The sequence below is a fragment of the Pseudophryne corroboree genome, chromosome 9 (genome assembly GCF_028390025.1).
Source record: "Pseudophryne corroboree isolate aPseCor3 chromosome 9, aPseCor3.hap2, whole genome shotgun sequence".
Lineage (NCBI taxonomy): Eukaryota > Metazoa > Chordata > Amphibia > Anura > Myobatrachidae > Pseudophryne > Pseudophryne corroboree.
Window position 1 is genome coordinate 153918715 of NC_086452.1, and position 27421 is coordinate 153946135.

Sequence of the window (27421 nt, forward strand, 5' to 3'; positions counted from 1 at the left end):
GCCCAGACACTCCCCCGTTTCTCCAGCCACTCCCGCGTTTTTTCACACACTCCCATAAAACGGCCAGTTTCCGCCCAGAAACACCCACTTCCTGTCAATCACATTACGATCACCAGAACGAAGAAAAAACCTCGTAATACCGTGAGTAAAATACCAAACTTCTTAGCAAATTTACTTGGCGCAGTCGCAGTGCGAACATTGCGCATGCGCAGTTTGCGGAAAATCGCTGCGATGCGAAGAAAATTACTGAGCGAACAACTCGGAATGAGGGCCAATAGTTTGAGCAATACTTTATGTATCTTTGCTGACTACCTCAGTAATAACCTTTTGACTTTGGGTTAAAGTCGACTCTAGGACCTCGTGATTCCAGAAAGCTAGAGCATCTGTTTCAATAAGACACCCCAAGGCGGCAGGGGGCGCTGGTCCGCACAAACAGGATCCCATAACAACAGTAACGTGGTAAGTGGCGTAGCACTGCACGTGTTGCGGTGCCGGCGGCGGTGAGCCCAGCAGCAGCAGCAGCAGCAGCAGCAGCAGCAGCAGCAGCGAGCGGGGGCCGGGGATGAGTCACCGTTCCTCAGCACTTAAGTTCTGCTGTGTGAGTGGTACTGCTGTCTCTGTGTCGAGTCATCGTGCTGCAGCTTTATAGCAGATCCCGGCAGCCGCCTCACACTCTGCTGCTCGTCCGCTCAGCGAGGAGGTGTAACCGCATCATCTGCAGGGACATGAGCACCACCGACAGCGCCGCGGCCATGACTCTGCTGGGCAAAGCCCACACTCTCAGCCTGCACACCGGCAACCTGATGAACTGGGGTCGCCTGAAGAAGCGGTGCCCTGTCTCCCCCAGTGAGGAGGTGAGTGCTGTAATGTATGCTGACACTGAGTATTCCCTGCTACATCAGTGTGTGTGGCCTGTGCACTGATATAGCATTCTAGCTATTCATAAGTGTTAATTAAAATAAATTGCAATTATAGGGATAAGATTGCATGTGAGTTCTGCTTTGTAGCCCGGTGGGTGAGCGCCCTGCTGTGGGCTGACTGGCTGGGCACTTCTAGTTGGCAGAGCTCTGTGTGTCATTGGAGTATCTGTGGCATCTGTTCTCCCTGCACATGTTCCTATCGCAGTAATCGGTGACACTATAGAGATGGTTATATGATGGGAAGTGGTGTGCAGTGCAGCTACTGTACTGTTGTGTCATATAGTTATGGAAGAGAGCGATGTACATGTTATGTAATATCAAATACTGATGATGCCATCTGCCGGGGAGTGCGCAGTGCTATGCCACCTGGCATGCCTGGCACAGTAGGCAGTGGCCACTGTGATGGGTGGCTCCTGGTAAATTGTTCCCTCTTGGGATGAAAATGTAAATATCACTTTAAACCTAAACTTTGTGTCTCTAGGCAGGACTGACTGCAAATCTTATTACAACAAAATGATTTCTGCTGGGGTGAGACTGGGCTATAAGTATATCAGTGATTGACTGCCGGGGTATCCAAGATGTGTAGCCATTGCGGGAATTTCATTATCGGAAACTATTATGTAAATCTGTATATTACATCTGCCTAGTTGTGTAGTTGCCAATAGCTTGAATGTAGTTTTGTTCTACATAATGTAGGCATCCTGTTCCGCTTATGTCTCCCATGAGTACAATGGGGTCAATTCTATTCGGCAACTTAAGAATAGCGCCGGGAATTAGCTCCCGACGCTATTCAATTCAGCTGCTAGTGACCCGCAATTGTCGGGAATTCTTCTCTCTCATCCCCGGGGGATGAGAGAAGAAACCCGACAAAAGTGCTGCCTCGCGGCCGGCGCGAGGCTGATTCTAAGTCGGAGAATGCCCGTTCTCCCGACAAAACTACCTGTTAAGTTGGCGATAACGGGACATCGCCGACTTAACTGGCGCTGAATTGAATAGCGTCGGGAGCTAATTCCCGGCGCTATTCTTAAGTTGCCGAATAGAATCGACCCCATTGTGTGTGTTAAAAAAAGATATCGGTCAGTGCTAACTGTAAACCCCAATGAAAAGTGTGTGTATCTGGTTTAATTACCAGGACATTATAGTAACATGTACTAATATACTGTATTTCAGATGTTTTCTATTAACAAAATCCTGTTACCTTCAGGCCACTAGTTTACATGTTAAAGGTCTATTCAGACAGTTCATTAAGCTGGACTTACTGGCTTTGCTGCATTTTAAAGGGAAATATTAACCCGTTATCTTGTCTTCAGAAATGTCATCCATTTGTTAAGTTAAATAGGAAACCATTCTGCTGCTATGTAGGAATCATTTGCCCCAGGAACCAGTGACTTCAGTATAAGCATACTTTAAACTACAGTATAATACAGTAATAGCAGACTATGCAGTGTAGATACACAGTATAGCATGCAGACAGCATTTGAAGGCCTGCAATGTTTACTTTCACTTCCTTCATTACTTCGTCCTGTCAGGATGACTTGCTGGTTTTAGGCTTCTGACTCACGTCCATTAGGCTATTACAATGATCTGTGTTTCTAGACTGGTTTATTGTGTATGATTCTGATACCAGTATATACAAGTGCACATAAAAATCAATACAAGAATACCAGACCTTATTTATAAATAGATGCAATACAGGATCAACTGTTGTGCTTTCATTAAAGGCAATTTTATCTTTAGCGTTTTGGTAGATTACTATAAAAAAATAAAATAAACTGCAATGTCTTCTGTATTGTTTAGCGATTTCTTCACAAATAATTACTACAAGTCTCAGCATGGTAGCACCTGTTATGATTATTGTTAGGTTGTGTAGTACAGACTCCACCCCTTTCACAAGTGATCATACAACAGTCATTTAACACTTTTTTTTTTTTGTAAATTTATTTTTATTACTGTTGTATTATATTTTAAACTGAATGAGAGGTTTACACAAATATTCCTATAATTAGTGTATAGTTTCTGCAAGTCACCTCTATAGGAACTTCCCCACAAAAAGACTGTCAGCCATTTTTATATTTTAAGGCAGAGGTGAGTGAGGTCTCCTGGGGTACAATTTTGCGTGGATGCCTGCCCACAAAGGGTTATTGTTTACTAGGATGAGCAAGTTATTACGTGAGCTGCTATTAATTGAGCAATTAGACTTTTTGTATTTCAATGCTTCTTACATATTTGTAAGACAACAATTGTGACCACCATATTTATTTATAACTAATTAACAATGATCCTGTGACCTCAATAATATTTTTTTTTAGTCTTTTGAAAACAAATGGGCAAAGAAAATATACAAAAACAGTAGGTACCTAATGTGTTGATTTCCATAGTAATAAGAATACTGCCTAAGGAAAATATAGTCCTATTTCCAGCAGACTTCATACACCAATAAATGGCTTGTTAGCATATTCCGCATGACCTGGGAACATTATTTAGGAGCTTCAGCATCTGCTTGCTTACACTCTCAATCATTTAGTCGGACCAGTATTTCTCTGGACTGTTGGGGAAGCTGATATGGGCACAAGGAAAATACTGACACCCTTGACCGGACTGACTTTGATTGCTTGACTGAAGTCCTATAGACCTATAACCTAAAATGCAAAACTTCTCTAACAAAAGTTGCATTTATAATGCTTACAGTTAAACCATTTTGTTTTTATGTTGCCTAGTGACTTATCTTGTACTCTGGTGTCTTTTTCCTGAGACAGCTTTATTCTCAGAGGGTTGTTTTTAGAATTTGCACACCATCATGTTTTAAATGGGGTAGCAGTTGATTTACAGACTGACACAATACCGACGGTCATAATCCTGACAGCCATTGACTGACAGTCAAAATACCGGCATTCATTATACCGACATGTCCAAAATGCTGACATAGAATACCGACATTTAAAATGCCAACATGTCAAAATGCTGACAAGTCTGTTTTTTAAGGAATTTTTGCCCAAAAACAGACTTGTTCATGTTTTACCATCCCAGCGGACCTGGAAGAGGAATATAATAGTGCGCTAAGCGCAGCGAGCCATGCGAGGGGACGCAGTACACTTACACGGTGTCCATGTCTACGTATGTCCACATTGACAACAAAAAAAATCATCAGAAAAACTCATGTCCGTATTCTGGAATGTCGGCATTTTGAACATGTTGTCATAATGATTGTCAGTATTTTGACTTTCTGTATTTTGACTGTCGGTCAATGGCTGTCGGGATTATGACTGTCGGTAATCGTTTTCAGGAGGGTCCCTCCCCCATCTTTTACTTGCCTATATAGCTTTATTTAATATAATGAGTTGGCACAAAAGAACCTGGTCTTGTTGCATAGGCTATTTATCAATATATCACTATATTGTGCAAGAGTATAATCCACATAAAGCCGTGAAAAAATGGTAATAAGTATATAATAATAATTGATGTCATTGTTTACACAGCAACGTTCCTGCAATCTGTTGCGGATCAATCGGTAACAAGGTCTACAATCATTAGGATGACCGTGAAAAGGTCGCTATGGTCATTAGGTTGACATGAACAAAGGGTCCACTCATGAAACGGTCGACAATAGAAAATAGTTGACACCCTCTAAAAGGTCGACACACCGTTTTTGGTGACATTTCAACCGTCTGAGCACGTGGTTCCCCAATTAGTGCACCGCTTCGCTCACCATGCTTCGGGCAAGGTGCCTCACTCCACTGCGCTCGGCACAGGTTACTATTCCCAATCGTAGTCCACGTGGATGGTGAAGTATGACGAAGTCAGAAAAAAAGAATAAAAACAAACAAACTACAAACCTCATGTCGACTACATGTGTCGACCTTTGGCATGTCGACCTATTGACTGTCTAACTAGACACTGTAGATCTATTGACCCCATATTCCTGCAATCTTTAATTTACTTAGAGAACATAAGTGGATCTGTCGCCAGCATTAGCCGATGTGTTTGACCAGTGGAGCCTATAAATTCCCTAGGACAAGAGACATAACTGTGATACTTTTAGTGCTTAGTGATTTTCACTGCATCAATGGAAACGCTGTTACTTTTATTTCTTATTATATTCCGGGAAATAATTTCTCAACCTGTCTTGATCCATAGAGAAGGCAAGTGCCATGTGTTTACTGTCTGTATGATGTAGTATGTGCCATCTTAAACGATTAAAATATATTGGCAAATGTATGGGTGTTTAAAGATTTAAAATAACTCTATGGGGGGTATTCAATTGTTTGAAAAGTCAGTTGGGAGTCTGTTTTTGCCTGTCTATTGGGTAAAAACAGACACCCAACCGACTTTTCAAACAATTGAATTCCGCCTTATATGTTAATTTCCCTGCTTCATATACAACTTACAAAAAAGAGCACAAACAGAATGTAAAAATGTGATGCAAATAGAGTAGTAGATTGCTCTGCATCACTCAATTCTTTGTAATCATTTAAGACGTGTGTTTATCATTAAGCACAATTCAATTCTAAAGGGGGGTACTCGCGGAGCGATATTCTAAGCAATCTGACTAGATGGCTTAGAATATCAGCCTGATCGCTCAGTGTGTAGCCCCCTCAGCGATAACGATGCGCGGCCCCGCACATCGCTATCGCTGCTGCTAGATTGGCCTGCATGCAGGCCAATCTAGCGGGTCGCTCACTTCACCCACTGGGTGAAATGAGCTGCCCCCCCGTCTCCCCCTGCACGCTCAGCACACATCGCGCTGTGCTGAGTGGCGGGAGAGATGTGTGCTGAGCGGTTCGCTCAGCACACATCTCTCGTGCATCGGCCCGTCTATATGGGCCTTTAGAGAGTTGAATAGTGCAGGGAATTAGCTCCCGGGGCTATTCAATACAGCGCAATGGTAAGTCGGAAAATGCCCATTCTCCCAGACTAAACAGTGTTTTGTCGGGAAAACCGTCATTCTCCGACTTAAGTGCCCAGCGTGATGCTACTTCCGCCGCGCTAAGGGTAGAAATTGGCATCGCGCCTGCACTTTTGGCGGATTTCTGCTCGCACCCCTCCGGGATGTGAGAAGAAGTCCCGTCGTCAGGTGTCGCATTGCGCTGTATTGAATAGCCATTACTAATTCCCGGCGCTATTCAACTCTTAGAATTGAATTGTGCCCTATGAGACCACTTGTTGTTTTATATTGGGTATAGGTTGATATTTATGAATGGAGGGTTTTTTCATTTTCCAATATATTAGGGAACAGGTATCCATGCTTGAGCACTGGGGACGTTAATTAGTACCTCAGGCGATTTGAAGTAACCATCTGTGCTGAAGCATGGATATCCTTTAAACCTGGGCTGTAATGGCAGCATTTGGAAGCTCTGCATTTAGGGTGAAACTTCATTCTCTTGTGTTGTATGTTTGCCAGATACAGGAAGCCAAAACTGTGATGAAATGTCAAGCGTGACACTTACCATCTTGCCTTCTAAGACATTTGTATTTACAGAGTACAATGAAGATCATTAGCTGACTTTGGGGAACAAGGTTGCTAAATATATTTACAAATATTTGGGATTTGTAGTTAGGAAAGACTGCCAGGTATATTCTATCTGGCAAGAACATGCAAGTGTATATGCTAGGTGGCACTTGCTCATGAACTGTACTGTAGTATTGGGTAATTCCTTTTACTACCACAGGCAAGTGCTAGTTAATCACTGTCTTTTTCTCTCCATAAAATTCAGTAATTATTTTAACATTCATGCTTCCATAGTGTGCGTTTCTGTGATCGACACTAGGAACCTGTATTATACTATTTTTGTCAAGGATAAATAGTGATTGAACTTGAATAACTTATGGGCCCTATTCTTGTATATAGTTCAACTTTTGAAATTTTTGCATTCCTAAGCCCCTCCAACCAGTATTTTGCCTGGGGCCCTAGGCGAGATACTGATTAGGGTCCTCTTTTTGTTGGTATGAATCACAAAGGCGGGGAATTCAATTCATAGTGATGTGGCAATGTCTGGCTGCGCCCATATTGGGCCATTTGCAGTAGCTCTGACATTTAATGTTTTCCCTCCCACCTCTGCAGGCTGTAAAGGAAACTGGCAGGACGCTATGTGCCATTGTGGCACGGCACGTCATATCGATGTCTGAAATGAAACTCCCCAAAAAGAGTGGGATCATTTTGTCACTATACAGATACACTACTCGTGCTTTTCACCATATGCTGGATGTGTATAACCACGTGTCTCCTGTTTTGGGGTTTTTAGTTTGTACAGTGTTTTGCAGGGATGCTTACACCTAAAGATCATTCCGATGGTAACGGAAGTGCATTCACCACTTGTGCTAATTAAGCTCTTAGTTGAAAACTGATATCATGTTCTGATTGTAATAAAATTATTTCATTACAGTTGGGTGATTGCATCAGGACTACTCTAAATGAATGGAGCTTGAAGATTAGCCCAGAGCTTATACAGGTAATTATTGATTATCTTTATTCTCTCTTGCATGTATAAAACAGGGCGATGGCTGTTTTTATCTAAATTCATATAGACCAAACTCTGAAATGTAGACGTTAGAAGCTATAAATTAAGGTGTGTACACACCTTAGAGTTTTTTTACTTTCGATTTTGACTGTATAGTCAAAATCGCAAGGAAAGTTAGTGCATATCTCAAGGTGTTAAGCAGCTTGCGATATCTATTCAATCCCGATGCGTGCTCCCGTGGGGTCTGTATCGCAAGGTTAGAGAGACTGCACAGGAAAGTCAATCTCGACTATCTAGTGTACGATCTAATACAAAGTATAGTCAAAATTGCCACTTCGTCAAAATCGTACGTAGACAAATTCGAAAATGCAGATAGCATAGATTTTGACTATCTGGGCTCTGGGGGAGTTCAGGGGAAATCCATAGTCAAAATCGGGCATAGCAGGGATCTCACTGTGAGTACACACCTTTAGTATATACTTTCCTGCGGGTTATATTCAGGTACACCATAATCTGATTGCACACTTGCTCGCGAAGACTCAACAGAACTCCATACGGAATGCTGAAGTCCTCTGTAGACGGTGGATAGTATGCATGCACCATGTTCATAGTTGGGTTGGTCCTTTGTGATTTGGAGAGGAGCATCTTACCCTTCACTCTAACCTGCTACAATGGCAGTGACTGTGCTTATGAACGTTACACTCTTCTGTCTGGAAATATTCTGCCAGGTGATAGTTATCTGGTCAGAATGTCATCATGGTACAAACTGTCGATAGGCACCATGTTGACACCCTCAGAATGTCAACATGTTCACAATATTGGCATCCGAACTGTTTCAATATGAAATGTAATCATTTTGAGGATGCCGATGGTTACGGTTATGCGTCGCCAAGAGGGTTGCGCTTGGTGGGTTGGGCACTAGGGGGAGGGATTAGGGATAGTGGGGAAAATACACATTGTAATGCAGCTGCTGAGACATTGCCACCGGAACTGATCTCCTCATGACCGCTGGCACCCAGAAAAAAGATGCTGGAGACACTGCCCATGTGATGCCACCCTTGCTCAATAATTCCAGCCTGCTTATTCTCACTGGTGCTGCAGCAGACAGTCTCCTGACATTTTAACAGCATTCTAAACAAATGTTTAATTCATACATCTGAATTTTAGTGCAGTTTTCATTGACCTATAATGTAGGGCTTGATCAATTCAGGACTGAGAAACAATTCTCTTGACTGGGACTTTTCCTGTACATGACACTGTGCTTTTACTGCATCTTCAGGATTACCAGGTATAGCTCACATACAGCATTTCATAACCTTGTGGTAAGAGCCGCTCACTGATAGTAATGCAGGGTATGTTGTGGCTCTAGTCACAGTTAATTATAAAATGCTGTTCAGGCAAATGCTGTTCAGACAAATGCTACGCTACAGGAACCAGTACCGCTGGTTCCCCACTGATGCAGTGCAAGCTCATGTGATATATTGCAAGCTAGGGCAGTGCTGGTTGTCAAGTCACAGTGAGAACAGCTTGGCCAGATCATTGCAATGTTCAGAGCAGCAGGAGGTAAATGTGAAGAGCTTGTGGGAGGCAGTGCCATGATGTAAGGAGGGGAATGGAGACAAGTGGATGGAGCAGGGTCCCTAATAGCACTGTGTAGTGTTAACAGGCTTCAAAACTAAATACAAAGGATTTACGCACAGACCAAATAATCGGGGCGATTCAATTAGCACCGTCGGAATCTAGCAACTGGCTTAATTTCTCTAGCGGTAAGTCCGCAATTAGCCCTTAACACAGACTTCTGATTGCAACCTTTAGAGGAAGCAAACAGAATTGTGTGGTAAATAGTGGTTTGGGCTAGTCGCAGGCTCACCACATGCGGTATCTGTATTGCAGAACATCACCCGGGAAATGCTTACCACAACTAAGCTGCGGTGATAGTCGTAGGTACAGAGAGAATTGTGATGGTGTGGACTAGATGGCGCTATCGTTCAAGCAGTGATGGTGAATATGAGAGTGCTAAACAAATACTTAGCTGTGCCGTATCCAGAAGAATAGTCAAAGATATTCTGTATCCCATTTTTGATGGAAGAAGGCAACAACAACCTGCGGCTCCACACACACGCGCTTTTCCCCGCACCTGACCTCCGTTCACTCGTCGACGAGTGAACGGAGGTCCGGTGCGGGGAAAAGCGAGTGTGTGGAGCCGCAGGTTGTTGTTGCCTTCTTCCATCAAAAATGGGATACAGAATATCTTTGACTATTCTTCTGGATACGGCACAGCTAAGTATTTGTTTAGCACTCTCATATTCACCATCACTGCTTGAACGATAGCGCCATCTAGTCCACACCATCACAATTCTCTCTGTTCTATATTTTGGACTACCTGGGATAAGTCCACCGTTGGACTAAGAAGGCAGCAATCGGTCTATTAGAAGCGCCATTAAGGATTTCACCCCCTTTTTTTCAGATACTCGTAGGTATTGGGCGTGATGCAGTCAATTGAATAATGTAGGACACTTTAACTCGAGAGTTACATTTCCTAGGTGATAAGTAAATTGCCCCCATAGAACGAGAGAACTCTACTCAAGTGCTACCATGAAACAGTAATAGTTTGTTTTGAGTGTTAACTGTGCATCTTAGCTTCTCTACTATACCTTTGGGGTAGAGGAGATCTGAATCACTGTGCATTTGGTCACTGACTCTTCCTGTTAAGGCCATGTTTGTCTCCACAAGTCCATTACATTTCAGCAAATGTGTATTTAAAGTGCACTCTACCTGGGTTTCATAAAAAGAATGTTTTTTTTTGCCCCTTCGATCATCGGGGGATGAAAATGTAGAACTAGGTGTAGCAGGAACTCAACCTTTTCAAAACGCTATGCTGGGTGTATGGGAGCCAAAATAAGGGTTGTGATTAGAGATGATGTAGTGGACCTGGGTTTGTGCAGGTGCCGCGCACCATGGATTATTAGGTTGTAGGCTCGCTTACCCTCCATGCAGTGCTTTGGAGAAGGTTGGGAAAATTAAGTGGTGGGGTGGTGATTTATTTGCGGGTTAGCCTTCACACCATTGCCAGCAGCACAGATCCTGGTTGTACCTTGCTTCTAGGCATAAGTAGCTAAGTAGCAGGATATTATGGCGCCAGTCCAGATCTATTGTAGTTGAGGATTAGCTGTTTGCATGCACCTTTGTGTCCTTTCTGCTGTACATGGATAGGTCTGCAGTATTGAAGGCCCAGCTCCTTCTCACATGGCTTTGGTTGCTCTTATGCAAATATTCTAGATAACGTAACATTATGAACATGTCGGGTTAATGGATTTGTTTTACCACTCTTGCGGGCAGAATGTTGTGGATCTTATTTCCATTAAAGATGATCACGTCAGTTTTCCTGTAATCTACAAATGACAACCTTTTTCCTTTAATAAATACTCATAACCTCAAACTGCACATTATTCAGATTCTGCTTTACCACATAATTAGACTGGCTCTCTGCAGTGTCTGTAATCACTGCCCACATCGGCCTTGTGCAATGTGTATTGAGTTGTATGATTAAACAACTTAGAACATTAACTTGAGTGACTGAACCCTGTATAGCAACAACTTACACGGTATGCAGGCGACATTCGCTAGTGGGGAAGTATAGTAATATGCTGTGTGAGTCAGCAGTGCTAATACTCCAAGATATTCTGCTCAGAGCATCAGTGTTTCATGAAAAGTACTTGTAACATTATTATTATTATTATTATCCTTTATTTATATGGCGCCACAAGGGTTCCACAGCGCCCAATAACAGAGTACATAAATAATCAAACAGGAAAACAGCAACTTACAGTTGATGACAGTATAGGACAAGTACAGGGTAAATAAACATAGTTACATCAGCAGATGACACTAGAATAAGTATCAGGTGGTAGAAGACTGCTGGATGTGGTACAGTTGAAGATTATTAAAGTAAGACAAAGGATAAGCATATGAGGGAAGAGGGCCCTGCTCGTGAGAGCTTACAATCTATAGGGGAGGGGTAGACAGACAGGGGTGACACAGATGGGGTACATAGAGAATGTGGAACAGAGGCTTAGGATAAGATTTGTCTGGGTTTGGTGATGAAGTGGGTCTTGAGAGCCCGTTTGAAGTTTTGTGGAGAGTCTGAGGGGGAGAGGTAGGGAATTCCAGAGAAATGGTGCAGCACGTGAAAAATCTTGGAGGTAGGAGTGGGAGGAAGTAATCCGTAGGCAGGAGAGTCGGCGTGCATTAGCAGAGCGAAGAGGACGGGTGGGAGTGTAAAGGGAGATAAGGTCAGAGATGTAGGTGGGAGAGGAGTGGGTGAGGGCTTTGTAAGCGAGTGTGAGAAGCTTGAAATGGATTCTGAAAGGGAAGGGGAGCCAGTGAAGGTCTAGTAGGAGAGGTAGACGTAGTGCGTTTGGTGAGGAAAATGAGCCGTGCAGCAGCATTGAGGATAGATTGGAGTGGAGAGAGGTGTTTGTCAGGAATGCCAGTCAGGAGGAGATTACAGTAGTCCAGTCTGGAGATGACCAGTGAGTGGATAAGAGTCTTAGTAGCATCCTGGGTCAGAAAGGGTCTGATCCTGGAAATATTTTTTAGATGAAAATGGCAGGTTTGTGTGAGGTGCTGAATGTGTTGAAGGAGAGGGAGGAGTCAAGGATTACTCCAAGACAGCGCACTTGATGGCACTACTATCTCCTCTAGCCCCCAATAGATAATGAGATTGTAGGAGGTGAGGTTTTGCGGGAGGGAGGGAAGATGATCAGCTCGGTCTTAGACATGTTAAGTTTAAGAAAGCGCTGGGACATCCAGGAAGAGGTAGCAGAGAGACAGTTGGAGATAGGAGAGCAGGGGAGAGGTCTGGAGAGGAAAGATAGATTTGGGAGTCATCAGCATAGAGATGATATTGGAAGCCAAAAGAACTAATGAGCTTACCTAGTGAGGATGTATAGAGAGAGAAGAGGACCAAGGACAGAACCTTGGGGTACACCTACATGACATTCATGTGTAGCAGTGATAAGACACGCGCATCACTGAGGGAATCTGAGGCAAAGATAGAAATAGGAGTTGGCTGGTCACTGACTGACTACTGTGGCAACACAGTCCAGTTCTGGCTGTACCATAATTACGGGGAGAGTGCGTCATTGCTTTTCTCTGATTGTGTGAAACACCTCAGGAATGAGCAAACAGATGGGGGATGAGAGTTACAGAAAAGCTCTTTTCTCTAACGTCCTAGTGGATGCTGGGAACTCCGTAAGGACCATGGGGAATAGCGGGCTCCGAAGGAGGCTGGGCACTTTAGAAAGATTTATGACTACCTGGTGTGCACTGGCTCCTCCCACTATGACCCTCCTCCAAGCCTCAGTTAGATTTCGTGCCCGGCCGAGGTTGGATGCACACTAGGGGCTCTCCTGAGCCCTTAGAAAGAAAGTATAGTTTTAGGTTTTTTATTTTCAGTGAGACCTGCTGGCAACAGGCTCACTGCAGCGAGGGACTAAGGGGAGAAGAAGCGAACTCGCCTGCTTGCAGCCGGATTGGGCTTCTTAGGCTACTGGACACCATTAGCTCCAGAGGGATCGACCGCAGGCCCAGTCCTTGGTGTTCGGTCCCGGAGCCGCGCCGCCGTCCCCCTTACAGAGCCAGAAGCAAGAAGAGGTCCGGAAAAACGGCAGCAGAAGACATCAGTCTTCACCAAGGTAGCGCACAGCACTGCAGCTGTGCGCCATTGCTCCTCATGCACACTTCACACTCCGGTCACTGAGGGTGCAGGGCGCTTGGGGGGGGGGGGGGCGCCCTGAGCTGCAATAAAAACACCTTGGCTGGCAAAAATACCACAATATATAGCCCCAGAGGCTATATATGTGGTAAATACCCCTGCCAGAATCCAGAAAAAAGCGGGAGAATAGGCAGCGGAAAAGGGGCGGAGCTATCTCCCTCAGACACACTGGCGCCATTTCTCCTTCACAGATCCGCTGGAAGGAAGCTCCCTGGCTCTCCCCTGCAGTCTACACTACAGAACAGGGTAAAAACAGAGAGGGGGGGCACTAAATTTGGGCGCTATATATATATATATATATATATATATATATATATATATATATATATATATATATATATATATATATATATATATATATATATATATTATAAAAAGCAGCTATAGGGGACATAACTTAGTTAGTCCCTGCATTATATAGCGCTCTGGTGTGTGCTGGCATACTCTCACTCTGTCCCCCCAGGCTTTTGTGGGTCCTGTCCTCATTCGGAGCATTCCTTGTGTGTGTGCGGTGTGTCGGTACGGCTGTGTCGACATGTTTGATGAGGATAATGATGTGGAGGCAGAGCAGATGCCTTTAGAAGGGATGTCACCCCCTGCGGGGCAGACACCTGAGTGGATGGGCTTATGGAAAGTAATGAGTGCACGTATAGACTCCTTATATAAAAAAATCGACGACATGCCAAATGTGGGACAGCCGACTTCTCAGCTCGTGCCTGCCCAGGCGTCGCATGGGTCGTCAGGGGCTCTAAAACGCCCGCTAACTCAAGCAGACCCAGATGTCGACACTGATACTGACATCAGTGTCGACGACGATGAGTCAAACCTGATGCCCACTAAGGCCATTCACTGCATGATTGAGGCAATGAAAGAGGTGTTAAACATTTCTGATATAACTACAGGTACCACTAAAAAGGGTATTATGTTTGGAGAGAAAAAACTACCCGTAGTTTTTCCCCCATCAGATGAATTAAATGAAGTAGCGTGGGCTTTCCCTGATAAAAAATTGGTAATTCCTAAGAAGGTACTAATGGCGTTCCCTTTCCCGCCAGAGGATAGGTCACGTTGGGAAACACCCCCTAGGGTGGATAAAGCGCTCACACGTTTGTCTAAAAAGGTGGCACTACCGTCTCCGGATACGGCCGCCCTCAAGGAACCTGCTGATAGAAAGCAGGAGGCGATCCTGAAGTCTGTATATACACACACAGGCATTATACTTAGGCCAGCTATTGCGTCAGCTTGGATGTACAGTGCTGCCGCTGCATGGTCAGATAAACTGTCAGAAAATATTGACACATTAGACAGAGACACGATCCTGTTAACCATAGACCATATAAAAGACTCAGTCTTATATATGAGAGATGCACAGAGGGAAATCTGCCGACTGGCATCTAAAGTTAGTGCATTGTCCATTTCTGCTAGGAGAGGCTTATGGACTTGCCAGTGGACAGGAGATGCAGATTCAAAAAAGCACATGGAAGTGTTACCATATAAGGGTGAGGAATTATTTGGGGATGGTCTCTCGGACCTAGTTTCCACAGCAACGTCTGGGAAGTCAGCATTTTTACCCCATGTCCCCTCACAGCCTAAGAAGGCGCCGTTTTATCAGGTTCAGTCCTTTCGGACCCAGAAAAACAGGCGTGGAAAAGGCGGGTCTTTTCTGTCCAGAGGTAGGGGAAAAAGGCTGCAACAAACAGCAGGTTCCCAGGAGCAAAAGTCCTCCCCCGCTTCTTCTTCCAAGTCCGCCGCATGACGGTGGGGCTCCACAGGCGGAGCCAGGTACGGTGGGGGGTCGCCTCAAAAATTTCAGCGATCAGTGGGTTTGCTCACAGGTGGATCCCTGGATTCTGCAAATAGTATCTCAGGGGTACAAGCTGGAATTCGAGGCGTCCCCACCCCACCGGTTCCTAAAATCTGCCTTGCCGATTGCTCCCTCAGACAGGGAGGCGGTGCTAGCGGCAATTCACAAGCTGTATTCCCAGCAGGTGATAATCAAGGTACCCCTACTTCAACAAGGCCGGGGTTATTATTCCACACTATTTGTGGTACCGAAACCGGATGGTTCGGTGAGACCCATTCTAAATTTGAAATCCTTGAACACATACATAAAGAAATTCAAGTTCAAGATGGAATCGCTCAGGGCGGTTATTGCAAGCCTGGATGAGGGGGATTACATGGTATCCCTGGACATCAAGGATGCTTACTTGCATGTCCCCATTTACCATCCTCACCAGGAGTACCTCAGATTTGTGGTACAGGATTGCCATTACCAATTCCAGACGCTGCCGTTTGGACTGTCCACGGCACCGAGGGTATTTACCAAGGTTATGGCGGAAATGATGATACTCCTTCGAAGAAAGGGAGTTTTAATTATCCCGTACTTGGACAATCTCCTAATAAAAGCGAGGTCCAAGGAACAGTTGTTGGTGGGAGTAGCACTATCTCAGGAAGTGCTGCACCAGCACGGCTGGATTCTGAATATCCCAAAGTCACAGCTGGTTCCGACGACACGGCTACTGTTCCTGGGTATGATTCTGGATACAGTCCAGAGGAAAGTGTTTCTCCTGGAGGAGAAAGCCAGGGAGTTGTCATCTCTAGTCAGAGACCTCCTGAAACCAAAACGGGTATCAGTGCATCGCTGCACACGGGTCCTGGGAAAGATGGTGGCTTCTTACGAAGCAATTCCCTTCAGCAGGTTCCATGCCAGAATCTTTCAGTGGGACCTGTTGGACCAGTGGTCCGGATCGCATCTTCAGATGCATCGCTTAATAACCCTGTCTCCAAGAACCAGGGTGTCTCTACTGTGGTGGCTGCAGAGTGCCCATCTTCTAGAGGGCCGCAGGTTCGGCATACAGGACTGGGTCCTGGTGACCACGGATGCCAGCCTTCGAGGCTGGGGGGCAGTCACACAGGGAAGAAACTTCCAAGGACTATGGTCGAGTCAGGAGACTTCCCTTCACATAAATATTCTGGAACTAAGGGCCATCTACAATGCCCTAAGTCGAGCAAAATCCCTGCTCCTACACCAGCCGGTGCTGATCCAGTCAGACAACATCACGGCAGTCGCCCATGTAAATCGACAGGGCGGCACAAGAAGCAGGATGGCGATGGCAGAAGCCACAAGAATTCTCCGATGGGCGGAGAATCATGTACTAGCACTGTCAGCAGTGTTCATTCCGGGAGTGGACAACTGGGAAGCAGACTTCCTCAGCAGACACGACCTCCACCCGGGAGAGTGGGGACTTCATCCAGAAGTCTTCCAGATGCTGGTAAACCGTTGGGAAAAACCACAGGTGGACATGATGGCGTCCCGCCTCAACAAAAAGTTAAAAAGATATTGCGCCAGGTCAAGGGACCCTCAGGCGATAGCTGTGGACGCTCTAGTGACACCGTGGGTGTACCAGTCGGTTTATGTGTTCCCTCCTCTGCCTCTCATACCAAAGGTATTGAGAATAATAAGAAAGCGAGGAGTCAACACAATTCTCGTGGTTCCGGATTGGCCAAGGCGAGCGTGGTACCCGGAACTTCAAGAGATGCTCTCAGAGGACCCGTGGCCTCTACCGCTCAGACAGGACCTGCTGCAGCAGGGGCCCTGTCTGTTCCAAGACTTACCGCGGCTGCGTTTGACGGCATGGCGGTTGAACACCGGATCCTGAAGGAAAAGGGTATTCCGGAAGAAGTCATTCCTACGCTTATTAAGGCCAGGAAAGATGTTACTGCAACGCATTATCACCGTATATGGCGAAAATATGTTGCATGGTGCGAGGCCAATAAGGCCCCAACAGAGGAATTTCAACTAGGTCGATTTCTGCATTTCCTGCAAGCAGGAGTGGATATGGGCCTAAAACTAGGCTCCATTAAAGTACAGATCTCGGCTCTGTCGATTTTCTTTCAAAAAGAACTAGCTTCAGTACCTGAAGTTCAGACTTTTGTAAAAGGAGTGCTGCATATTTAGCCCCCGTTTGTGCCTCCAGTGGCACCTTGGGATCTCAACGTGATGTTGAGTTTCTTAAAATCACATTGGTTTGAGCCACTAAAATCCGTGGATTTGAAATATCTCACGTGGAAAGTGGTCATGTTATTAGCCTTGGCTTCAGCCAGGCGAGTGTCAGAATTGGCGGCTTTATCATGTAAAAGCCCTTATCTGATTTTTCATATGGATAGGGCAGAGTTGAGGACTCGTCCCCAATTTCTCCCTAAGGTGGTGTCAGCATTTCACCTGAACCAGCCTATTGTGGTGCCGGCGGCTACTAGTGAATTGGAGGACTCCAAGTTGCTAGACGTTGTCAGGGCCCTGAAAATATGTTTCCAGGACGGCTGGAGTCAGGAAATCTGACTCGCTGTTTATCCTGTATGCACCCAACAAGCTGGGTGCTCCTGCTTCTAAGCAGTCTATTGCTCGCTGGATTTGTAGTACAATTCAGCTTGCACATTCTGTGGCAGGCATACCACAGCCAAAATCTGTAAAGGCCCATTCCACAAGGAAGGTGGGCTCCTCTTGGGCGGCTGCCCGAGGGGTCTCGGCTTTACAACTTTGCCGAGCAGCTACTTGGTCAGGGGCAAATACGTTTGCAAAATTCTACAAATTTGATACCCTGGCTGAGGAGGACCTGGAGTTCTCTCATTCGGTGCTACAGAGTCATCCGCACTCTCCCGCCCGTTTGGGAGCTTTGGTATAATCCCCATGGTCCTTACGGAGTTCCCAGCATCCACTAGGACGTTAGAGAAAATAAGAATTTACTCACCGGTAATTCTATTTCTCGTAGTCCGTAGTGGATGCTGGGCGCCCATCCCAAGTGCGGATTGTCTGCAATACTTGTAAATAGTTATTGTTAACTAAAGGGTTATTGTTGAGCCATCTGTTGAGAGGCTCAGTTGTTTTCATACTGTCAAACTGGATATAGTATCACGAGTTGTACGGTGTGATTGGTGTGGCTGATAAGAGTCTTAACCGGGATTCTAAATCCTTCCTTATTATGTCTGCTCGTCCGGGCACGGTGTCCTAACTGAGGCTTGAAGGAGGGTCATAGTGGGAGGAGCCAGTGCACACCAGGTAGTCATAAATCTTTCTAGAGTGCCCAGCCTCCTTCGGAGCCCGCTATTCCCCATGGTCCTTACGGAGTTCCCAGCATCCACTACGGACTACGAGAAATAGAATTACCGGTGAGTAAATTCTTATTTTAATATTACACTAGCTAATGTAAACACTTTGGGGGAATTCAGCGAGCCACAGTAAATTTACCACGGCTCATTGATCCCCAAGGAGTAATTCAGTTGGCCCTAATAGCCGGCCTTTTAATCCCCAATAACTGCCCCTTTTTTGCGGTCATGAATGCAAAAACAGATGGATACGGGAACTTGTCCTGGATTATAGGGGTTTTTGCGCATAACACACAGGGATTTTATGGGGGTTAATTGACTTACTTGGGGGGGAAAAAAGTAATGTTAACCAAAAATTACTGTAAAGTCTCGTTTTAATGGCACGAAAAATTATTGGGAAGAATTGAATTTCCCCATACGCTTTATTGGATATAAGGTAAGCATGGTTCAGTTTTAACCTGCTATGCAATTGCAGCTCCTCTTAGAAAGGAGAGGTTAGTAGAGTATTACATTCCTGTGTCCTAACAGGGTCTGATACTGTATAGAAAGTTTATAGCATAGTTGCTGGTCTGCTCTATATATCGCCCATGCCACTGTATTTTCATTTACCAATGTAAGTAGGCTTGTAGAATTGCTCCATACAAGTGCTTGGTCAGTCACACCCTGCTGCCTACGGTTGAAGAAAGTCGCCCTTCCGGCGTCACTCTGTTGCAGGAGGGTGTGCAAGTGTGTGATAGCTGTATATAAAATGAATTATGCCCTTTTTGAATTATATTAAGCAGCTTTAATTTATACAAAAAAAAAAAAATAACTGCTGATGGATTCTGTATTGAGCGCCTCTGTAAGCTGAGGATCTGGAAACTAAAAAGCTGCCATTTTCTAGATACTCATATAAAAACAAAAGCACATTCTGTGTGAGTTGGTGGAATACTTAAATACCCTGTTTGGTGAAAGACAATGCGAGTGCTGAATAGCTGGTATGTGCAGGGCATTGTACTGGACCAGACAGTTGTTTTTACCAAAGCAATCCCTGTCACACTGGTAGCTGGCAGGAATTTGGAGCTTCTTTTTCAGTCCGATCTCCAACTTAAACCGTGTATGTGACGTGACATTTTCTCAGGCTTCTTGTGCATGGTTTTCTTTTCACTTAGAGGGGGGGGGGGGGGAGGAATTTACTAAACAAGCGGCTGCTTCTTGGTGTGTTCAAGCAAGAAATGTAAACAGTCAATACTATTCAAAGCAAAATGCAACATGTTTTTAGGGTTACAATTTTTACATTTCTAGCTTAAATAGAACAAGCGGTAGCAGCTCTTGATAACGAAAGCTTAGTAAAGTTACCCCTCTGTTCACTCTGGCAAGGTTTGAAACGGCATAAAAAGAAACGTAAAGTTTATTCTTGACTATAGCCAATATTCAGCTTTTAAACATGCATTTTATGTGAATGGAGCATTTCAGTTTTTTTTTTGTTTAAATCCAGAACGGTAACTGTCCAAAATCTACTTTGATAAGGTCTTTTGCGTAAAAAGAAATAAGCACATTTTACATGCAATTGCCAGATGTGGAGATGCGTACTCAAATGTACATGGTTTGAAAAAGCTCCTTTTTAAAAATAAATGAAAGAATTAAAAAAAAAAAAAAAAAAACCACAACAATGTCACCAATACACAATCCCTCAGCGCTGAAAAACGCAGAGGATGCCCAATCTTATTGAAATGTCGTACAGTAGAACTTCCTCTTTCCTTAGTTTTCAATGCGTTTCGATACAGCCAGGTATCTTTTTCAAAGCATACCTGGCTGTATCGAAACGCGCTGCAGGGAGGTTGAGGACGGAAGATTGGACGACCACTGGTGTTTGAACAGAGCCTGCAGGGACGCCTGACATTACCATTCTTATGTCTGTTTGTCTGCTTTGTATAGTGGACCATCACACCGGGTGAGAGTCCAGTACTTCTGCCTTGCACACATTTTATTGTATTCTTGTTTGTTGATATTAAATCTTCTGGTTACGCTATGGTGGATTTTTTCCATTTATTTCTGAGGATACGTGGCTGTTGATTCGTGGTGGGATTAAAAAAACCCTCTCCCAACATCTGTGCATTTGTCTACCTACAGCATAGGCCAACACACATGGTAGGAGTCCATTTAATCACTGCTATCCTGACTATTTGGAACATATATCTCTTGCCCTATGAAGTGTTCGTTTCTTTCTCTTTTTAAGGACAAACTAAGGAAAGAGGAAGTTCTACTGTACGACATTTCAATAAGATTGGGCATCCTCTGCGTTTCTTTCAGCGCTGAGGGATTGTGCATTGGTGACATTGTTGTGTATTTGTGTTTTCTCTGGCTGGGTCCACAGGATTATCCACAGGATAACATTGGGATATTGTCGAGCAACAGCGAAAATGGCACCAACACGGTCACAAACTTTCTGGCCTCCCAGGATGCATTGGGGCCTCCACTATATAGTCCCGCCCACTGACTTAGTCAAATCAGTTTTTGCTTGGTGCGGCAGGAAGCCGCATGGTCACAGGGCTGCTGTGAGAGCAGCCTCAAGCTTTTATTATTTTATTTTTATAGACTTACTATATTGTTTTTTTGAGCAACTTCTCTTAACGGCGTCTTAAACGCATACTAGAAAGAGTCAACAACTCCCCACCGGGTCGCAACAACGCTTACCTTCGGGTATCAGTGCTGTCTCGACGGGCGTCTGTGTCGGATGTTCTAGCAGGTCCAGCAGACGTAACCAGGCTGTGGCCGGAGCATGGGGAGACTGTGAGTCTATGGACTTCCTCTTACTAGAGGGGTCAGGACACAGCTACACTGATTTTGGTGGAGACTGCAAACAGTGTGTTGATCCGCCGAACATCTAGAGTGCGACAGCGCTAAGCTCCGGGGATCATTGGCGCAAGGACTAGGTAGAGGCCGCGATCCTGGGAGTTTAAGTCAACAGGGGGTTTCAGACGCTCTCCTGGCCGTCCCTCCTCCGAGTTCATGGCCAGTTCCCGCGTGTTTCTCGTTTCATGAACTAAATGACCTCGCTTCCGGCTCAGACGCTACCACGAGGGTACTCGGTCGCAGCTTAGACGCTGCGGTTGTGTACACTGGAGATAAACCCGCCCAGACCGAGTCGCAGGCCTTAGCGTCTGCATACACGTGGAAGTCGCTCAGCGTCCGTGTCCGTTTGTGAGCGTCCGTGTCCGTTATCGGTTATCACGAGCGGCAGTGTACACCAGTTGCGTCTGAATCCACTCTGCGTCTTACGAGCGTATTTGCTTGGATATGGAAGTGTGGTGAGTCTCCCTGTATCCCGCTCTACGGAGGCAGGGTATACAGTACTAAAAATTCTCTTTACTTCTTAGTATGCATTGTTAATTTTTTAGTACCTATTGCATATGAGACCTGTATATTACTGTGTTTTCTGCATGTTATGTTGAAAAAAGAACCAGTTTAAAATAGAAGTACAATTTTCCTACTTATGTGTAAGTTGTTATGGAGGTTGTATTCTCATATGGCAATGTCTAATGCTTTAACATGTGACTGACTGCTAGTATGTGTGCTGACTTTTCTGTGTAATGTCAGTACTGTTCTGACCCTCAAATCAGGTGCACTGTGGTCAGATTGATCTCACCTCTATATACTGACATATAGGATGATTTTCAGTCACAAATTGTGTAGTCAATAACAGGTTAATACCATGTCTGTGAGCGGCAAAAGTGATGAGAATTTATCAAGCACTCCTACAGCCCTAACATGCTTATCTTGTAAGTCCAGGGTAATTGATATGAATTAATTGGTCACTTATAAGGGTTTGTGTGCAAACTGTTTCGCTTTTCAGCGAAGTTAGAAACAGGAGTTGGTTTAACCACCAACAGGGCCACCATGGAATATGTTCGCTAAGACTCTGTCTTCAATAGCGGACAGGTTAGTTCCGGTAGCACCACCTCAAGGGTTAGGTTACACTATGAACCCATACATGCAGCTCCCTCCCTTTGGATTGGTTCCAGTAGCCTCTACAAGCAACCAAGGGGCAGGTAAGACTAAGACAGATACGTCTGTGTGGCAGACTACACAAGATGATACATCGGATGATGATGATACAATAGATTCAACTCCGTATGATGATCAGTCGCAGAGCTTTAGTTCAGAAGATGTAGCTTAACTTATTAATGCTGTGAAGGCTGTTCTCTCGTTGGAAGAGCCAGCCAAGACGGTGTTAAAAACTAAAGCACCTGTATTTAAACGAACAAAATCAGTGAAAGCTGAATTCCCAGCGTCAGATGAGCTGACGGAAATGATGGATGAGTCTTGGGCAGCGCCCAGTAAAAAGTATAAGATTCCTAAGAGATGGGATTCTTATTATCCATTTCCTGCTGTGGATTGTTCGAAAAGAGAAGTTCCTCCTAAAGTAGATGCACATGTTCTGCGACTCGTGCATAAATCTGCTTTACCACTGTCATCTACCTCATTGAATGATGTCACAGACAGAAGGGTAGAGAGCCTGTTGAAAAATATTTTTTCTCTAGTAGGAGCAGTGGTAAGACCTGCTATGGCTTCGGCCTGGGTAGCAAAGGCAATGGGCGAATGGATGGAGGAACTAGAGAATGAGATCCCTTCTCCTACTAGGGAGCAAGAGGATCGTTTTTGCCATTTAAGACAATCTGCCCAGTATTTGGAAGAAGCAGCAATTGATGTAGGCACAGTTGCTTCTAAAGCTTCAGCCTTGACAGTAGTCGCTCGCAAAGCAGTTTGGCTACGGACCTGGAAGGCAGATGCGGAGTCCAAGAAAGAATTGGAAGCATTGCCTTTTGTCGGTAATATATTACATTTGAAAAACTTTTATCGGATATCCTAGAATCAGAGGCTGAATCGAAAAAGGTCAGATTTCCGGCTGCTTATAACCCTAAGGTTTAAAATTTCGCTCATTTCGTTGGCAAAGCGAAAGCTAAAGAGGAGCCTAAGCAAGGTTAAATCCAGGGGTAGGAAGCAGTGGGCTAGCAAAAAGCCAGCTTCCAAACCTGAACAGAAACAGTCAGCCTGAAGAGACGGGCCTCCGCCTGGAGAATTCCAGGGTTGGGGGCCGACTCCTTCTTTTTGCACACATATGGCAACAGTCAACAGCAGATGCTTGGGTGCAGAAGGTAGTACCTCAGGAGTATGGGTTCCCATTCAGCAGGCAGCCTCCTCAAAGATTTTTTTTTGCACCAGCCCGTCTCGTATAGAGTCGAAGGCCAATGCCCTGCAAGAAGCAGTCCAAAAATTACTGCAGTCAGGTGTGATTGTCCCAGTACCTCTATCACAAAGGGGACAGGGGTTTTACTCCAATCTATTTCTAATCCAGAAACCAAATGGGTCATTCCGACCAATTCTAAATCTGAAAATGTTGAACAAATACATATGGATCCCGAAGTTCCACATGGAGACGTTACGCTCCATAATGTTGGCTATGGAACCGGGAGATTACATGGTATCTCTGGCTGTACGGGATGCTTACCTACATGTGCCTATAGCACTATCACATCAGTATTTCCTCAGGTTTGCCATCCTCCAGGAACATTTCCAGTTCCAAGCTCTGCCGTTCGGGCTAGCTACAGCACCCAGGGTGTTTACCAAGATCATGGTGGTTATGGCAGCTTGTCTGCGCAAACAAGGGATAAGAATATTCCCATACCTAGACGACCTGTTAATCTTAGCACAGTCGCAAGGTTTACTGTTGAGCCATCTTCAACAGACGATAGTTTGTTTACAGAGACACGGGTGGCTCATAAATTGGGAAAAGTCGTCCCTGAATCCGTCACAGCGGATGGTTCATTTGGGGGCCATATTGGATTCAGACCTACAGAAAGTTCTCTTACCAGAGAAAAAGATAGTCCAAGTGCAGGTCATGGCTCAGGAAGCGTTGCAAGCCCAGACAATGTCAGTCCATGCAGCAATGCGACTGTTGGGTCTGATGGTATCAACCTTCGACATGGTGGAATATGCGCAATTCCACTCCAGACCGTTGCAGCACCTTATTCTGACCAAATGGAACGGAAATCATCAGACGATAAAGAAGCAGATGATAAAGATTCCAGTAAATGTAAAAAGGTCTCTAGCGTGGTGGCTACAGACAGACCATTTAAACAAGGGGAGACCCTTTTGGATAAAAGAGTGGCAAGTCCTGACAACAGATGCCAGCCTGCAAGGCTGGGGGGCGGTACTCGGAAGCCTATGGTTCCAGGGAAAATGGACCGCAAGGGAAAGTCGCCTGCCGATAAAGCTGTTGGAAATAAGGGCCGTTTACTTGGCTCTGGTTCAGGCAAAGGACAATCTACAAGGAAGACAAGTCCAGATCCGCTCAGACAATGCGACGGCAGTAGCATACCTCAATCATCAAGGAGGAACTCGCAGCAAGAGTCTGATGGAGGAAGTAACTCCCATTCTAAAATGGGCAGAACTCCATCTCCCAGCATTGTCGGCGGTATTTGTCCCGGGTGTACTAGACTGGGAGGCGGATTTTCTCAGTCGGCACACCATTCAGGAAACCAATGGGCACTACACCCAGAAGTGTTTCAGACACTGGTGAACAGATGGGGTCTACCGGAGATAGACCTTATGGCGTCTCGTCTAAACAACAAAGTTCCGAGGTACGGATCGAGAACAAAGGACCCAGGAGCGGTCCTGGTAGACGCATTGTCAGTAGAATGGAGGTTTCAGCTGGCATATCTGTTCCCTCCAATATCTCTGTTACCCAGAGTAGTGAGAAAGATAAAACAGGCAAAATGAGCGATCATTCTAATAGCTCCAGCTTGGCCAAGAAGGCATTGGTACACAGATCTGTTGAGCATGTCCATGGAAGCACTGATACTGCTCCATCAACGTCCAGATCTGCTGATGCAGGGTCCTTGTTGTCAGTCATCTGGATCGCCTATCTTTGACGACGTGGCTGTTGAAACCTCTATCTTAGAGGCTAAAGGATTTTCAAAACAAGTAATCCAAACTATGCTTAGAGCAAGAAAGCCTTCTTCGGCCCGTGTGTATCATAGAATATAGCAAACCTATATTCATTGGTGTACTGGAAAAAATGTCAATCCGAGATCTTTTAAAGTAGCTAGGATTTTGGATTTCCTTCAGGCAGGATTGGATAAAGGGTTGAAAGTTGCTTCCTTGAGGGTCCAAGTTTCAGCAGAAGATTGCTGATTTACAGGATGTACGTACATTTTTTCAAGGAGTAGTACATATTCAACCTCCATTTGTTACTCCTGCAGCTCCCTGGGATTTGAATTTAGTTCTTAAATTTCTCCAGGGTCCTTTGTTTGAACCACTTGAGAGAGCAGATCTTAAGTGGTTAACGGTTAAAGTTCTTTTTTTACTGGCAATGGCGTCAGCCAGAAGAGTGTCAGATTTAGGAGCATTATCATGTAAGTCTCCCTTCCTAAGTTTTTTCCCCAGACGGAGCAGTTCTCAGAACGAGATCTAGCTATCTTCCAAAGGTGGTATCAAAGTTTCACCTGAATGAAGAGATTGTAGTCCCAGCTTTTCAGGTATCAGGACTATCTGCGGGAGAAGCGTCGCTGGACGTGGTCCGGGCTTTAAGAATCTACATAGATCGTACTAGTGCCATCAGGAAAACAGATTCTCTCTCTTCATCCTGTACGGATTCCATAGAAGAGGATGGCCTGCTAGTAAACAGACGCTGGCGAGATGGCTCCGAATGGTAATATCAGAAGCTTATTCTCATGCAGATCTCCCTATTCCGGCTAATGTCTCTGCACACTCTACACGTAAGGTAGGTCCTTCTTGGGCAGCACAACAGGGTGCTTCAGCAGAACAGATATGTAGGGCAGCCACATGGTCTTCCATAAACACATTCATTAGACATTATGCCTTGGATACTTTTGCCTCTCATGACGCAGACTTCGGGCGAAAGGTCCTCCTGTGTAATCAGGAGCGTCCCCACCACTAAAATGGCTTTGGGAATCCCAATGTTATCCTGTGGATAATCCTGTGGACCCAGCCAGAGAAATATACGTTATGGTAAGAACTTACCGTTGATAACGTGATTTCTCTTATGTCCACAGGGATCCCACCCTGACGCATCTGATTTGAGGAACTAGACAATTACTAAAACCTCTTCCTCCTTGTATGGAAGGGTGTGCATGTGTGTTCTTATTGCCTAAACAGGTCTCTGCCTGATGTTCCTGCCTAAAATCGCTGTGGAAAGAACTGATCTGACTAAGTCAGTGGGCGGGACTATATAGTGGAGGCCAGAAAGCTCGTGACCGTGTTGGTGCCATTTTCGCTGTCGCTCGACAATATCCCAATGTTATCCTGTGGATACCTGTGGACATAAGAGAAATCACGTTATCAACGGTAAGTTCTTACCATAACGTATATTTTGGGGTGTAGGTGACACCCCCTACCAATCTAATCACACAGGCTGATTATTGTGCGCAGTGGTTAGGCTCGTAACTGTTTGCGTTGAACAAAAAAAAAAACATCCAAGTGTGAGAGGCGCTGATTTTTAATCTGCAGTGACTTTACCCTTGTGGCAGAAGAGGTGTGTTCCCGATAGACACAGGCGCAAGGTCCACTTTTCCCTTATGGTCATGTAAACACATATGGGCAGTGTGATGCTATCTTTGTGGAAACGTGGGGCATTTATCATTAGTGTTTTGTTTTCTTTACTTCCTATAGGAATCTCCACGTACCCTGGAATGTGCTGTAACCCAGGCCATGGAAACCATAAACCCTGAAGAAAGAGAGGAAATGAAAGTGTCTGGTAAGTAAAAGATATGTATGTATGTATTTTCTTTTTATTGCCTGCATATTCGGCTGTTCCTTAACATTGGGAACAAGTACATTCTCTTTTTTTTTTTCCCCCCCCCCCCCCCCCCCCCCCCCCCCCCCCCCTCTAACGTCCTAGTGGATGCTGGGGACTCCGTAAGGACCATGGGGAATAGACGGGCTCCGCAGGAGACATGGGCACTTTAAGAAAGAATTTGTATTCTGGTGTGCTCTGGCTCCTCCTTCTATGTCCCTCCTCCAGACCTCAGTTTGAATCTGTGCCCGGACGAGCTGGGTGCTGTTTAGTGAGCTCTCCTGAGCTTGCTATAAGAAAGTATTTTGTTAGGTTTTTTATTTTCAGGGAGCTCTGCTGGCAACAGACTCCCTGCATCGTGGGACTGAGGGGA

At 45.1% G+C, this 27421-nt stretch overlaps 1 protein-coding gene across 2 annotated transcripts in view; it reads left to right on the forward strand.

Moving 5' to 3' along the window:
* The first annotated feature begins 449 nt into the window (after nucleotides 1–449).
* GCLM (glutamate-cysteine ligase modifier subunit) overlaps nucleotides 450–27421 on the forward strand; it is a 45676-nt gene continuing 18704 nt past the window's right edge. For both annotated transcript variants that reach the window (XR_010186727.1, XM_063939863.1), the window contains exons 1-3: nucleotides 450–854; nucleotides 7301–7366; nucleotides 26925–27009. Coding sequence is in view for 1 of the 2 variants with exons in the window: in XM_063939863.1 (XP_063795933.1) it covers nucleotides 726–854; nucleotides 7301–7366; nucleotides 26925–27009 (280 nt within the window). In the remaining variant the exon portion in view is untranslated. The remainder of the gene's footprint in view (nucleotides 855–7300; nucleotides 7367–26924; nucleotides 27010–27421) is intronic.